The following is a 15,773-nucleotide window of genomic DNA, read 5'->3' as shown; positions in this document are numbered from 1 at the left end:
ATTTTTCCTTCATCACCACTTTTGTTGCGAAACTGGATTGACAATTTTCTGTAAAATTCCTCTTTTAACCTCTGGACTATAATTTTGTGATCACATGGTGTTGTGAACACTAATATTCTAGTATCATTTTTTTGTGTATAGAATTTAAACATTTAAAAGAAATTATTTCCTAGCAAAATGAATGCCCTTGTATCATGAAAATAAATCAGCGGTTTTTTTTCTTTATCTCGTACAAAGGTGTTTATAAAACTCCTCCAATTAATATTTTTGCATATTAACCCCTTTACACAAGATTAATATTTTCTTGGAGAAATCTTGTCCAACAATTTGAGGTAACTCTTCTTCCAATTATTTTGAAAAAACTCTTCTTTTTGTTGTACATATTCCAGCTCTTGAATCAATATAAGAAGCAAAATATTCTTATATTGTTCATATAACATCTCTACTGGGATGTAAATCGAAAATAGACTCGTGGTCATTGAATTTTCCACATTCTATCATCTGCATGAGTTCTATTTCATTCTCTAGGCATTTCTAAGGTTTGTGTTCATCGATAAACTCTAGCCCATTAATCAATTGATCTGGTTCTTTTACTGAGATTCTTTTGATGTGAACTTTCAATTCTAAGATATTGATCATTTCTTGGTAAGTTCTTATCATAGTGTTAGGATCTGTTGGAAGTGAAGAACTGTTTAGAAGGAGTGTTTAATGAACACTTTATAATTTTTACAACTTCTTCGATATATGAATCAGTTTGGTGATAAACTGAATTCACGAATCTTGTTATCAATGTCAATCAGTTAACTTGATGAAAGTGCGGAAATAACTAAAAGACAGATAGAATACAACTGATAAGGAAAGAAAACAAGATTTTTGGATGTTCGGAGATTTCAAATACTCATACGTCACCCCTTCTATCTCGATGATAGGATATTCACTAAAAGACTTTGATCTATACAATGAATTGTACAAAACCACTTCAGTTTGGACTTAAACACTGCTAAAATTGAAACTCTTAGTATCAAATATAACTTATTAGTACTTAACTGATATGTAACTTTCTTAACACAACTTATCTCTACAAGATCGAATAATATAACAATAAGTGTTTGTGCCTTAAGCTCAAAGTATAGCCAGAAAGCTATGAATGTGAATAATAAGTGAGCTTTTGAAAACTTGTTTGCAAACTTTATAACTCAGTAACTTCGTAATTACTTTCTTCAGTTGATCTTCTCGGCTATTTATAGGCTTTGCTTCCAACGGTAACAATGAATGTGTTTTGAATCTTTATATCCATTGTATAGCTATGTCAACATTCTCCTGACATTCGTACATTGTAGCTTTTCTGAAATACGACGTTCCTACTACATGTTGCAGTCTGCTTTTGTACGATTTTTGGTTGATAGGTATGTTACTAACTGATGACGTGTCAAGCTGATTCATCAATTGTCATAGCCGATGGAATAAATTGGTTGTTGTGTAAATGATCAGTCTTAACTGATCGTCTAGTTGACTACACAGTTCAGTTAGGTTAGCTGAGTTTAGTTGCCTTTGATTATGCACTCATTAATCTTCAGTTCAGGCAACTATCAATTTACGAATCTTCAGTCACGTTACTTTCAGTTTTATCGATCAGTTGTTCAAACTTTTTACGCTTTAATTTGTCAAACTCCGAAATTATGATCTCAACAATTTTTCCTTTTTGGTGTTTGACAAAACTTAGAATATATGAACTGATCAAACTGAACTTCTCGTAGATAAAATAATCTTTTATTGATAACTTATTCAGTGTACAGATTCGTACAAAGAATAAAATAATGAAAGAATATCTGAATAAAAGAATCTTCTACTAGTTGACTGAAAATCTGCCAAAAACTCTCAACTGAATGTAAAGACTGTCTTCTAACTGATTCTGGACTTCTTCATTTCTTTGCTTTCTTATCAGTTGGTCCTTAATCAATTGGTTGACTTGGTCTTTTCTTGGATAGCTACTGTTGTTCCTCTTCCCCCTTTTTGTCAAACCTATCAACCTTGCTGGACAATGCACGGACTTCCGAGGTGACATTAGATATAGCATTCATTAATTGCTCTTACATCAGATCCATTCTCTTTGTCACTGTTGTTTCCAAAAATTCAATGCGATTTTTCACTACAAGAAAACTGGTTTTTTGCGGCATGACATTAACGGCGTGCATTAAAAGCACGCCGTTAATATAATTTTTAAAGGCGTGCTTTAAAATGCACGCCGTTAATGTGGTTGCACCTTACACCAACCACGACGTGCAGAACAAGAACGCTGTAAATATATTTATCAACGACGTACCGGAAAGTGTGCTGTTAAAGTATTTTATTTCAACGGCGTGCATTTAGTAAGCTGTTAAAAATCATATTTACGGCGCGCCATGCATGCTGTTAATATTGGCAATAAAATTAATACTTTACAATTGAGGTGCCAAATCCCCAAATAATCGCGCCTTTCTTTTTTTTTCCCGATCAAAACCCTCCAATATTCTTCTCTTATTCCCATCGTTCATCGCCAAATTCTCTCAATCATCGTCCCTTAATTTCATCGTTTCAAAATTATCAGAATTTTAACAAACTTCTTCGTAATTTTTCATCGCTCCTCTACCTAGCTTCAGTCATCGTCGGCTCCTTCTACCAGCGCCGTCTCACCGTCCGCCTACGGCCAGCCTCTTCGCGTTCTGTTTACACGACCCATCCAACCTCCGTCGCTGCTCCATCTGCTATCCCATCAGACGCCGCCCAAGCTGCAACCGCGAGCCACTGGCCGCGACCCTCCATGGTCGTGTGTTTGCCTTGGTTACGCCTTTCCAAGCACTTTGCTTCTTACAATCATTCAGTTGTGTGTCGTTTATGTTTATTTTTTTTCACAATTAATCATATCGATTTCGCTCAGAATCTCGCATTCTCTCAGGTTCTTTAGACGTTTCCCAGAAAATATTTGTTTTTCTCTTGAATCCTTGTGTGCAAGATTGTTGTTTTTGGTTTAGAAGATTTTCTTTTTAGATGTGGTCGAAAATCATAGATCCTTCAGTTTTATGTTCTAACATGGTTGAACATGCTAAGTGGATTAGTTTTTAGTTTTAAGTTCTGTTAGTTAGTAATGCTAAGTGGATTAGTTTTTAGGTTTCAGTTCTGTTAGTTAGTAATGCTAGAAGCCATTGCCCGTGGAGATTGTTCAGTGGATATGAATTCATCCGTTTGTGTTGGGATGAATCACACTAAAAGTTTAATGCTACATTAGATGACAGCGCTGCGCTAGTACTTGACGTTCATCTTACAAACTTGTATACTCCTTAAAAAAATATTTTGCACTGTAATCCCTTTAGTTGTAGATTGTGATCTTATTTCAGTAGAATGGCTCTAATTTCAGCAAGTGTGCTTTCAATTCTCGAGAGAGTACAAGTTTTCTAATGCATATTGCCCCCATTAAATGTTGAGCTGACTGTAGTTTGTTAAATATTTTCACCTAATCCATCCCAATAACTCGAATGTGTTGAAATTTTTTTCCTGTTAGTCTGTACATGAAGGGCGAATATACCAGTTGAAGCTCTTTTGCGACAAGGATTATCCAGGATTGGCCCAGTGATCTTTACCTGGGGCTCTATTGTTATTTGCATCGCTTGTGTGTCACGTAGATAATTTCATATCATTATATGTTTTTGTCCCCTCCCATTTTAATGTAATCCTCACAAAAATATTTGCCAGCCAATCTAGTCTCCTTCCCTCTGCCACATATTTGCATCACTTGTGTGTCAGGTAGATATTTTACATGATAATAATTGGGAAAAATTTTAAATTTCATCTTTAAAAGTGGTTGTTGGGGTTGTTGAATAGGGGTGAAATATAACTATGAAAAATGATTAATTATTGCCTAGATTCATTGATGTAGTTACATTTGTATGAGTTGTTAGTTCGATCAAGAAAATTGTATGAGTTGTTAGTTCGATCAAGAAAATTCTTAATTCTTGATCATAACAGTATCCTTCCACGATAATATTTAACATTACTTTTTACATCAAAGATGTATTTTTTTAAAAAAAAAAAGAAACAAAATTAATTTAAATCTCATCCACTTAATTAATATTGAAATTGGAGACAATCACCTATCAAGAATCAAGATCTTACAAATCATAATTATAACGTCTATTTTGGTGGGTCGAGTGGAGCCCCCATGTCTACAATTTTAAACAAGTGTCGAGTGGTTTAGATTTAAAAATCATAATTATATCCTATATGTTGTTTCCTCTTTCAAGATATTTCTTAAATTACATGTGAGGCTATAGAAAGGTTTGGAAATTATCTAGAAGTGACACAAAAATTGCATATTAATATGCATGACTACGTGGTTTTAACACATATTTCTTAAGCATAAACAAATTTCTTAAGCATCCTTTAATTTGTGTGTTTCTCTTCTTTTTTTCTCAAGTGACACAAAAATTTTGGCTTTTCGATCAATTGCTTTGTTTGCTTGCATTATAGTTCTAGTTCAACTCGTGGCAGCGCATAAGATCAACGAGAACAAGCTGCTCTCCCAGAAACACAGGTTCCATTCTTTTTTATTGCTTACTTTTCGCTGATTTATGAATATTTAATTAACTTTTGTGGTGTAAATGAAATTTATTGTAGTAAAAGAGAAAAAATGTTTCGGACAACATTAGATTCCTAGATTTGGTTTTACTGTTAAAATTGGATGCATTCTTTTTCACGTAAGTTAATGAAGTTGAAAAAAATAGATTTCCTAATCATAAAAGCATGCACTTCCCATCCCCTGCCTCCACAACCTATGGGCCAATTAATGATGCATGTTATTGAAAGAATTTATTTTTCTTATCATAAAAAAATAAAAATAAAGACAAATAAAAAAGAAGCATTCCTTTCATTTTTTTGATTCGCAATATTAATTGTCCTTTTGAAAAATCACATTTCTTGGTGTTGGTGCTATTCCTTTTCCATATATTAAGTGTATTGCTTGATGAATCTTTAGGTTCTAAATTTTACATTATTGGTCTTGAATTTATGTGGCTAATATTAGAGCTAGATGACAAGTAATTTTTTTTGGATTTGAATTAAATCTACTTTAACAATTTTGTGGCTAGTTTTTAATATTTATGGTAGAAGTTGAGGTTATATTTTTATTCATTTTCTCATTTTATTTATGAAGTAATGAAAATTATTTGAAGTCATATATTAATTTGAATGTTAAGGTTTGGGTCATTTACGAAATGGATAAAGAATGGATTCATTTGCCTTCAAGACTTCTACCCGAGTATGAAGAAGGGGTTAAAAAATTTCTTGCACAAGCCAAGGACTACGCCAAAACACGTGACGTAATATTATGTCCTTGCATACGTTGTAAAAATAAGAAGTATATGACATTTGACAAAGTGTATGAGCACTTAATATTCAAGGGGTTCGATCCGTCTTACACGATTTGGTTCTTCCATGGTGAAACTGATACCTCACCATTTGAAGGTGAAGGTAGTTTAGGAGGAGTTCAAGAAGCGGATGATGAAAGTAGAGAGGCATTTCACTTATATAGGGATGCATTTGTCTCAGATGAAGAGGTTGGACACACTACGTCTGACGCAAGAGATTATGAGTTTACTGATTTATTAGAAGATGCAGAACCTCCTCTCTTCCCCGGATGTACGACTTATACAAAGTTGTCAGCATCTTTCACATTATACAATTACAAGTCTACCAATGGTCACACTGCCAGTAGTTTCAATGAGCTCCTTAAGATCTTAGGTGACATGCTTCCAGAAAAAACCACACTTCCACAAAGAGTTTACTCGATGAAAAAGTTGTTGAAACCATTTGATTTAGGATATGAGAATATTCATGCTTGCCCAAACGATTGTTGTCTATTTAGAAAGGAGCTCAAAGAATTAGACTCATGTCCAAAGTGTGGTTCCTCAAGATGGAAGGTGGACAAAGTTACCTTCAAAGTTCGTAAAGGAGTTCCTGAAAAGGTGTTAAGGTATTTTCCTGTGATACCAAGATTTAAAAGGATGTTTAAATCAGAAGAAATGGCTGAAGATTTGATTTGGCAACCCAATCACAAAAGTCAAGATCATATGATGCGTCATCCAGTTGATTCAGTAGCTTGGGATACAATAAATCACAAGTGGCCTGCATTTGCATCAGATCCTAGAAATCTTTGTCTTGGTCTTGCAACAGATGGATTCAACCCTTTTGGTGACCTTAGTTCCAGATATAGTTGTTGGCCGGTTATCTTGGTCAATTACAATCTTCCTCCATTGAAGTGCATGTCGAAGGAAAATCTTATGTTAACATTACTAATACCAGGTCCAAAGCAACCGAGAAATGATATAGATGTGTACTTGGAACCTTTTGTGGAAGATTTGAAGGAGTTGTGGGACATAGGTGTGGAGGCATTTGATGCATTTAGCAAGTCAATGTTCAATCTGAAGGCTATTTTGATGTGGACAATCAATGATTTTCCAGCTTATGGAAACCTAGCTGGATGTGCCACAAAAGGAAAATTTGGTTGCCCGATATGTGGTGAAGACGTATGTTCTGTGTGGCTTAAGTACAGTAGAAAGTTTTCATACTTAGACCACCGAAGATTTCTTGCTCCTGATCATCCATTTCGTGAGAAAAAAAAGTTGTTTAATGGGAAAAAAGAGAGAAAAGGAAAACCGAGGCCTTTGACTGGTTTAGAAATTCTCAATGCTGTAAAAGTCATTGAAAATGACTGGGGGAAAAAAAAAAGAGTCAGACTATCAATAATGCAAAGAGAAAGAGAAAGACGCATGATAGTTCAAAAAATGAAATCAGATCAAATGTGGTCAAGTTTTTTCAGTTTGCCATACTGGAGTGTGAGTTATTTTGCACTATATGCATCAAGTTTTTAAAATTTGTTTTTTTGTTCATAAATTTTATGAATCATGAACTAATACTATGAAATGTGTTAATTGTTACGCGCAGGGACTGCTGCTACGTCATAATTTAGATGTGATGCATGTTGAAAAGAATGTCTGCGAAAATATCATAGGCACATTGTTAAACGTGAATAAAAAATCCAAAGATGGTGTGAATGCTCGCAAAGATTTGATGCACTTAAACATTAGAAAAGAATTACATCCTCAAGAGAAAGGGGAAAATATGTATCACTTGCCTGCTGCACCTTACACATTGTCTAAAAAGAGATGAATGTATTTTGCTCTAGATTGAAGAAAATAAAGTTACCCGATGGCTATAGCTCAAATATTGGTAACTGTGTTTCTTTAGAAGATCATAAGATTATTGGGCTGAAATCTCATGATTGCCATGTTCTAATGCAACAATTGCTATCAGTAGCATTGAGAAGTCTTTTACCTAAAGGTCCAAGTAGTGCTCTGTTTCTATTGTGTGCATTTTACAATGAATTATGTCAAAGAGTGTTAAACAGGAACCGTTTAGAACAACTCGAGGAGAATATTGTTGAAACTCTATGCATGTTGGAAAGGTACTTTCCACCCGCTTTCTTCAATATATCGGTTCATTTGACAATTCATTTAGCAAGAGAGGCTCGCTTGTGCGGGCCTGTCCAATTCCGTTGGATGTATCCATTTGAAAGGTAATAGATATTAATTTATTTTCAGACCAATATTATGTTATACAAATAATTTAAATTTGCTACAAACACTAGTTTCATGTGAAATTTGTTTTTTTCTTTAGATTTATGAAAACACTTAAAGAGTATGTGAAGAACCGAGCAAGGCCAGAGGGTTGCATAGCTGAGTGTTACCTTGCAGAAGAACGAATGCGATTTTGTAGTGCCTATATAGAAAAAGCGGCTGGTATCGGTATCCGTTCTAATCGGAATCAGGATTTGGAGAATGGATTAGTGGAAGGTCGCCCAATTTCTCAAGGAAAAGAAAAAATGTTAGAGGACCATGTGCTGCAAGCTGCACATCGATATGTGTTTTTCAATACTGCTGAAGTTGAGCCTTACTTACAGTGAGTATAGTTAATTACATATCATATTAGCCTTTGTCTATTACATAATTCATATATTATAATAATCACCCTTTAATGATTTTAAATAGGATGCACATTGAGGAGCTGAACCAAACAGATCGTCGTTTCTTAATTAATGAAACATTATTACAGAAGCGACATATGGAAACATTTGCTCAATGGTTATCAAAACATGTTTGTGATAACTCATCAGACAGAATTCAATGGCTAGCCCATGGTCCAAGAAAACATGTCATATCTTATATGGGTTATATTGTAAATGGATATCGATTCCACACAATTGATGTTGAAAGGTCGACACAAGATAGTGGTGTTTCGATTGAAGCAGATACTGTTTGTCAGTCTAGTGCGAATGATTATTCACATACTATTGGAAGAGTATTATACTATGGAGTTATACGAGATATTGTTTTACTAGACTACTATTCTTTCAAAGTTCTTGTTTTTTGGTGTGATTGGGCAAATCATGAAAGTGGAATCAAAATGGAATATGGTTTTACACTGGTCAACTTACACCAAGGTCTAAGAACTTTTGAAGGCGATCCTTTCATTTTAGCATCACAAGCAAAACAAGTATTCTATTCTAGAGACAATGACGAATCAAACTGGTATGTGTTGTTGAAAGTGCCGCCTCGGGGTATGCATAACATGAATTTGCTTGAAGAGGAAGCCTATACATCATTCACACCTCTTGATGTGTCCACACTTGAGATTAACATCACTGAGAAAAAACCGTATGCGAGAAATGAGTGTGAGGGAATTGACGTGACTGATCTGTGATTGAAATTTTAGGTTGTCGAGTTTGTAGTTAATTTAAAAGGTTCCATTACACTTTATTTACTGTTGCAATATATTTGTCTGTTTTCTTTTTATTTTCAGCGAATTATCATGTCATATTACATGTTTGACTATATCTTCATATGCAGCATTAAAAAATGAGCAGATTGGGCGAAAAACGCAGCAATGTATCTGTAGGTGAAGTTCAGGTGATATTTTATTATTTTGTAGATTTTGGTTTGTTTTAATTTTAACGAAGTCTCAATTTTACATGATAATATCTCTTTATGCTATTTTGTAGGAAAATATAGCTAATAAGCTATCGAGAGTGGACTCCAACACTCCACCTAATTCATCAGAATATTCGCGTGATAAAGAGCTAGTTGATGACGCCAAAACTAATAAGAAAAAAGGACGAGGTCCATCAAAGTTTAATTTGGTTAGTGGCCAACAACAGCCCAAAGATCTGGAACGTAATGAGTTTTGACAGGCAATTGGAGATAATTCGGTCAAGTACGCCACTTTTCTAGGTTGCATGGTAAAAGAATTTGTGCCATACACATTAGATCGATGGAATGACTTAGACAAGGAAATGAAGAATAAGATGTGGTGTTGTCTTCAGGTAATACTTATAACTGTTTTTTTATTCCTATTTTATTACAAAATGTAGAAATATTTTTATGCTTGTTAATGTGTAGTTGAACTATAAAGTTGAGGAGTGGGAGAAACATTCAATCTTTCAAAAGTTAGGTAAATTGTGGTGTGATAGAAAGTCCAAACTCCAAATACTTATACGAGAAGTTGATGATGGTCGAGTGGCTTCACGAGATCTTTGTCTTTTGAAGCCTGAATTTCTGTATCACAACCCATGGGACTTGTTTGTAAAGAAGACACGATCATCACCATTTCAAGTAAGTATCAATTCATTGTTATGGATTTTTTGACTGTTTGATACATGCATATAATTGTTATTATTTTTGGGCTTAAATTTAATAATTCCAAGAAGTAATGAATCACAAAACAGATAATGCCTTCGATTTTGGGGCCTTTTTCTTCTGTTGCTTCCTCAAAATTGAGTTATTCATTCCCAAGAAAAAAAAATAATGCACCAAGAAATGCCACACACTGCCAAAACTGCTACCTAGAACAAATAAAAGACCTCCAAATCCCTTCAAAAAAATACAGGTAGCAACAAAATACAGATAGCCTTCAGGTTTCCTTCCGAGTTATGAGGGTTTTTCAGACCTGCTCGTATTTTGTTCATTTCGGATAAAGACCCTGCTAGCTCGGAAACCGAGAAATCGAGTAGTTCTTTGCAATCCTCAATGGCGATTTGTTCACGATAGCTGATGGATAAGGTGTTGAACCTTGTGATCATGTCAATGGCTGATATAGCCTCGTTGAGTGTGTTCTCTATAGAGGCTTTGAGAACCGACGTGGGGTTCAAATGGCCGTGACTTATGGTACGAGAATGCATGCTAGAGAGGCACGAGTCTTGGTTATTAACTTTGTCACATGCTTGAAGCATCATGGATTCAATTGTTTGGTTTTGTTCTATTAATGCATGGGAGAGAATGTGGTAGGATGATAATAGGATGTAAATTATGAGAAAAGTGGAAAATGGCATTGTCAAGTTTATGTGCTAGGTGCGTGCAGGAAGGAATTGATCCGGCTCTCGTGCTTATCTTTGGATGAATATGCATCGGTGTATTTTCCCGATTTTTTCTTCGATGGACTTCTTGACAATGTGATGTTGTAGAGATTCTGTTTTTGTGTTGTAAGGGCCTTCATTTTTCATTTATACCCATTATGTGACATTGATGCATTGGATCAATTCTTTAATTTTTAGCAATCATGTGACTAATCAATTATATATGAATATGTTATATGTTTTCTATTTTCAGGAAAAGAGTGAAAAATTTATGGCAATGAGGGGAAAGCAAATACACAACCACACAATGAGCAGGAGAGGTTATGCCCGTTTGGCTCACATAATGGTAATTATTATTTTTTGAAAAACCTTATGAAAAGTTCTTCTCAAAGTTTTTTTTTATTTTTAATTGTAATGGTACATTTTTTGAATTATGTTCCTAATGAATTTTTCATATATTTCTATATGCCTCTTAATCAAGGAGAAAACAAGTTCTGCTGATATACCAATTACAAGAACAAAAGTATGGGTGGAAGGCCATAAGAAGAAAAATGGACAACTTAGTGGTGAAGCTGTTGGAGAAAAAATTGTAATAAAATTATTTCTGTAAAAAAAAATTGTCAACTTAAATTCATTATTTTCTCAAAAATTATTTTTTTGTTATTTGCAGAAAGAAATAGAAGAATGTGCACCTGAATCTCAAAACACTACTAACATTGTTGAGGATGCAATTAGCCTTGTATTTGGGAAGGAAATTCGAGGTAGAGTGCGTGGAATGGGCTTTGGAGTTACACCTTCAAAAGTTGGAGCATCTTTGCAACAAAATGGAACTATTAAACAACTTCAAAGTATGATGCACAACCTTCAACAAGAAGTGCAACAAATGAGGTCCATTGTTTTCCAAAATATAAGGGAAGGAAATGAACAAGAACAGGTTAGTAATTAAATAACAATAGATAAAATAATTTGTATTGATGCTGTTGAGAATTTTTGTTTAGTGATCTATGATTTTGTCTTGATCATTTTTTTGTTTTATTGTTGGGAAGAAAAATGGTTTTAGTTTCACTAGTCTTATTTAGTTTACTTTGTAGCTTTAATGTATTTTTTATTTTGCACTTGAATTTTTATGTTTAATTTGGTTGATGTGGTCATAATAATTTGTATATTGGCTTCCTTACTAAATAATGAAATTATAATGAAGCTTCTTACATTGGAGATTTGTTGTTTGAGATAAAAAAATTATTATATTGGCTTCCTCTGGACTAAAATTTAGTATATTGGCTTCCGTACCATATTTCCTAGCTGAATTTCTTTGGATGATGTATAATTTCACCATAAGAACTCATACCTCTGGACTAAAATATATTAAATGATATATTGTCTAGCTGATTAAACTTTTTCTTGTATAATTAAATATTGAAAGTCACTTATAAGAAACATTTCATTGTATTTGAGAAAACAACATTCGATTGGTGCACCTCTTGTGATTTCAGAGTATTTTTAATTTAGTTGTGTTTTTATGGTCATTTTTAGATTGTTAGATTATAAAAATGAAAGTAAAATGAGTAATAATAGGACTCATGGATGTGGAAGAAGCTTCATTATATTTTCATTATTTAGTAAGGAAGCCAATATACAAATTATTTGGAAGAGCTTCTTCCGCACAGTATATTTTCTAGTGACCTCACAATAGAAGTAATCTAATGAAGCTTCTTACATTGGAGATTTGTTCTTTGACATATTTTTTGCTTTATCTCAATATGTAGGTTGGTAGTGGTGGTAGAATTGGGATTGAGAATGATATTGGTAGTGGCTGTGATATCAATCGTCTCAAAAAAATTGGTACTGTTGATAATGTGAACCAACATCACGTTGCATCTCGGGTAACTATCTTAAAAGTTTCTGTTATCTAAACCACATTTGTTATAAAAATAGATATGACATAATTAACATTTTGTATTGTTTATATGCAGTCAAATGTAAAGAATGTGATTCATGGAGATATCCCTGAAAATACTAAATGTAAGTTGCTTCATTGGTGTGGTGATGGAGTTGTTGCTGAAGGTCGAATTGCATCCACAGATCCAACGGTAAAAGTGCATCACGTTCCTCTTGGTGGATCTTGTTGGAAAGTTTGGGTTGATAGAGTTCTTGTGGAGCAGGTAGACTTAATTCGACCGAATTCTGAAATGATTTTTCTAGATGATGCAGTTGGAAGCACAATAGCATGGTTTTCTAAATTTATCGTTTTGTGTGACTGATACAGATCCTATTGGTTCTAGGGTTAGAGACACTGTTGCATCAAACCATTATATTACTGAGTATTTTGTGTAGTTTATCAGGTTTTTTGTCTTATTGGATAAAGGAGAATTGACATTAATTACTTATAAGTTTTTATGTTATCTTATTATTTTGCTTTAATTCCGGTGATTGGTTGGATGTGGTGTGATAAATCTTTTGAGTTTCGATATGATTGTTTAAATTTTGGTTCATAATAATATAAATAACGTTGCTGATAAACCAAATCGACAGCGTACAATAATATATCGATTACAGCTTGCATTGCACCCTACAAAAATATCACTACTTTTAATTGCAGTGTGCTGCACTCTGTCAATAGCTCACCTTATCAACAACATATTGTGCATGCCATGGTTACTTTTAACCGCAGCGTGCAGTACACGCGGCCAATGAATCATCAACATCATATTACGCACGACATGGATACTTTTAACCGCGGCATGCAATGCACGCTGCCAATTTGTCAACATATCAACAGCATGTTTTGCACGACGTTGAAACTTTTAAGCATAGTGTGCGGGGCAAGCTGCCGAAAGAAAAACTATCAATAGCACACTCCGCACGCCGTTATTAGAGTAAACCGCAGCGTAAACCGCACGCTGTCAATAGTTTCAAACTTAAGAAGGCTTTGAACTTTACAGCGTGACTCGCAGCGTGCCATGCACGCCGCGGATATCTTTCCGCGGCGCATATTGCACGCCGCGGAAACCCTCTTTTCTTGTAGTGTTTAAACATGTCTTGAGTCTGGAAATGTGCTTGAACTGTCACTCGGTCTTTCTTCAATTGGTCTAGTTGAAAGAATAATGAAGTGATATCCTTTGTAACCTGTTGAAGGTTTTTCATTGTATTCTCCTTCATAGAGTCCATCTTCAAAGTGTACAGAAATTGGGTTGACTTTATATCAAAAATCGATGAAATCAGACGATGAAGGTTAGACTGAATGTCTTCTATCATAGATTCAGTAGCCATTGGTATCCGAGGAGACAAAGCTTCAGATGATTCTGGTTCTTGCTCGTTGTCTGCTTCATTAAAAACTACCAATGCACTATTTGGTGATTCAGTCTCAACCATTTCTGAAACAATTTCTTAAATCATTTTCTGTAGAGTCCAAATTCAGTACACGTAAAACCCATGCAATCATTTAATTATTAAATCATTTATTTAATTTTTAAAATGATTTTAGCGATGCGTGTTTTATGAAATTGCATTATTTTAAATTATTGATGTTTATGTGATGCACGTTAAAATATTTTCTCGAGTTTCATGTTTCAGGTGATTATTCGATGCGGGATCCCGGAAAAGAGATCGGTGACGATTTTGGCAATTTTAAAATGTGGTAACTTTTTTTAAAGTTAAGATTTGGGGCGTTTTAATTAATTTATTAAGTTTCAGTATTTTAAAAGCCTAAATTATTTATTTAGGAATTATAGAATTTTAAAACTTTTAAAGTTTTGACACTTGTGCAAGTTATTTTAAATTTAGAGATTTTTATTATAATTAGAGGAGAGTTAGTATTTTTAAATTAGTTGCTAATTACTAATTAAGCAAATTATTTCCCTAATTTACTACCTAAACACATGCACACACCTATTTTCACACACACTTACACGACACAACACACACACACATAATTCAATTCAGATTTCATTATTTTGGAGAAGAGAAAACTTAGGGTTCTTGAGAAAACAGCAGCCGCCCCATTCCCTTCAGCATTCCAGCGAATTTTCGTGAGTTTTATTGCAAGATTATAGTGCCACATTCGTTCCGGATCAACCTCGCATCTTTCCCCGCTTCGGTATCGTCGTTCGGTAACGTTAAAGATTTAAAGGTACGTATATTCTTTCGTTTATGCATCGATCTCGTCATATTATGCGTTGTGTTGTTTATTATGCATGAAAATACATGTGTGATATGTAGAAGTTTGAGCAATTATGTTTGGATCACTTTTGAAACCGTTTTTGGGATCTCAAATCACGTTTTTACTGTTCTTTTAAATACTGCGATTTTTCGGTGGCTTTTATGGAAACTCTTTCAACATATGAAACATAGAATTTTTTGATACCTTCGATTTGATATAAAATTTGAAATATTTGGATAAGACTTAACTGAGATATGATCATTTTTGTGAGACTGCTCAAACTGCGTTTTTCTGAAAAATTATGTTATTGATGTGTTCTTGAAGTTTAATTGTTGCAGGCTTCGTTGGGAATCAACGAGTGATCTTTGCTGCATTTAGGTACGCTTAATATGATGTTAGGTTGATATTTGGTATGCCGGTTAGTGTCGATAGGCACTTGTATTCATTAGAAGCCGTAGGAACCGATTCGACGTAAACTTCCGTGTTTTTGAGTTGTGTTGTGTCGTAGGTTGGATGTCGTTGTTTCGGGGTGTTCGTACCGGTGTTGCCAATGTAGTAGTATCCTAGGATGGGTCTCGAGGTGTCGGTTCACAGTCCGTACAATCAAGTTTAGAATGTTAAGCGACACATGTATTGAATTTCCGTGGGTTTTCTTTTACCGAGGGTACACGGACCCTGGCACGGGGGCCGTGCCCTTGTTTCTTTCGAATGGTCAAAATTTTGAGCCTACACGGACCCCTAGACGGACCCTAGCACGGGGTCCGTGTCCTCACTTCTTTTCGAGCATTTATTCTGCGAGCCTACACGGACCCATACACGGACCCGGGCACGGGGTCCGTGTACTTCATGTTTTGGGAAAAAAATTTTGGTTGCTTTGGGGTGTCATGTCATGGTTTAGTATGATGATTGAAGGAGGTCGAGTCCCGAGTGATTTAGAATGTCGTAAGCTATTTATGCACTTTGGTGGTGAGCACGATTACCTACGTCTAAGCTATGCAAGATAAGTATTTAAATTCATGTTAGTATGTGCACCAGTGGCCCCAAGCGAGATCCAACGAATCCCTCAACGCCAAGTATGTGTGTTCGACATGCAAAGAAAATAATTTTATGTTTTTGAGGTATGCTAAATGTCTTGTGACCAAATTTATGTATGGGATTGGAAAGCGGAAAAGTATG

General features: G+C 34.7%; 2 protein-coding genes across 8 annotated transcripts; both read left to right on the top strand.

Annotated features, from left to right (window-relative positions):
- Positions 1 to 5,246: 5,246 nt before the first annotated feature.
- Positions 5,247 to 6,902, top strand: LOC140982111 (uncharacterized). The gene has a single exon (XM_073448528.1). The coding sequence runs from the start codon at positions 5,247 to 5,249 to the stop codon at positions 6,900 to 6,902; it is 1,656 nt and encodes a 551-aa protein (XP_073304629.1).
- Positions 6,836 to 12,755, top strand: LOC140983474 (uncharacterized). Of its 7 annotated transcripts, none has more exons than XR_012176440.1 (10): positions 6,836 to 6,866; positions 6,976 to 7,606; positions 7,708 to 7,989; positions 8,079 to 8,830; positions 8,937 to 8,996; positions 9,089 to 9,409; positions 9,557 to 9,698; positions 10,692 to 10,758; positions 10,920 to 11,027; positions 11,174 to 11,297. XR_012176440.1 is itself a non-coding variant. In XM_073450540.1 (10 exons), exons 4-10 carry the CDS (start codon positions 9,323 to 9,325, stop codon positions 12,697 to 12,699), a joined length of 1,170 nt encoding a protein of 389 aa, XP_073306641.1. In that variant the 5' UTR covers positions 6,836 to 6,866; positions 6,976 to 7,989; positions 8,937 to 8,996; positions 9,089 to 9,322; the 3' UTR covers positions 12,700 to 12,755. The 7 variants fall into 7 exon arrangements, 3 of the variants coding, with proteins under 3 accessions (XP_073306641.1, XP_073306640.1, XP_073306642.1); XM_073450540.1 differs by lacking the exon at positions 8,079 to 8,830 and adding exons at positions 12,205 to 12,321; positions 12,412 to 12,755 and having other exon boundaries at positions 6,976 to 7,989; positions 9,486 to 9,698; positions 10,692 to 10,784; positions 11,109 to 11,372; XR_012176437.1 differs by having other exon boundaries at positions 8,079 to 8,996.
- Positions 12,756 to 15,773: the final 3,018 nt, after the last annotated feature.

Source organism: Primulina huaijiensis, chromosome 8 (assembly GCF_012295235.1).
Source record: "Primulina huaijiensis isolate GDHJ02 chromosome 8, ASM1229523v2, whole genome shotgun sequence".
Lineage (NCBI taxonomy): Eukaryota > Viridiplantae > Streptophyta > Magnoliopsida > Lamiales > Gesneriaceae > Primulina > Primulina huaijiensis.
Note: the sequence above shows the minus strand (reverse complement) of the source record. Positions and strands in the feature narration are given on the sequence as shown.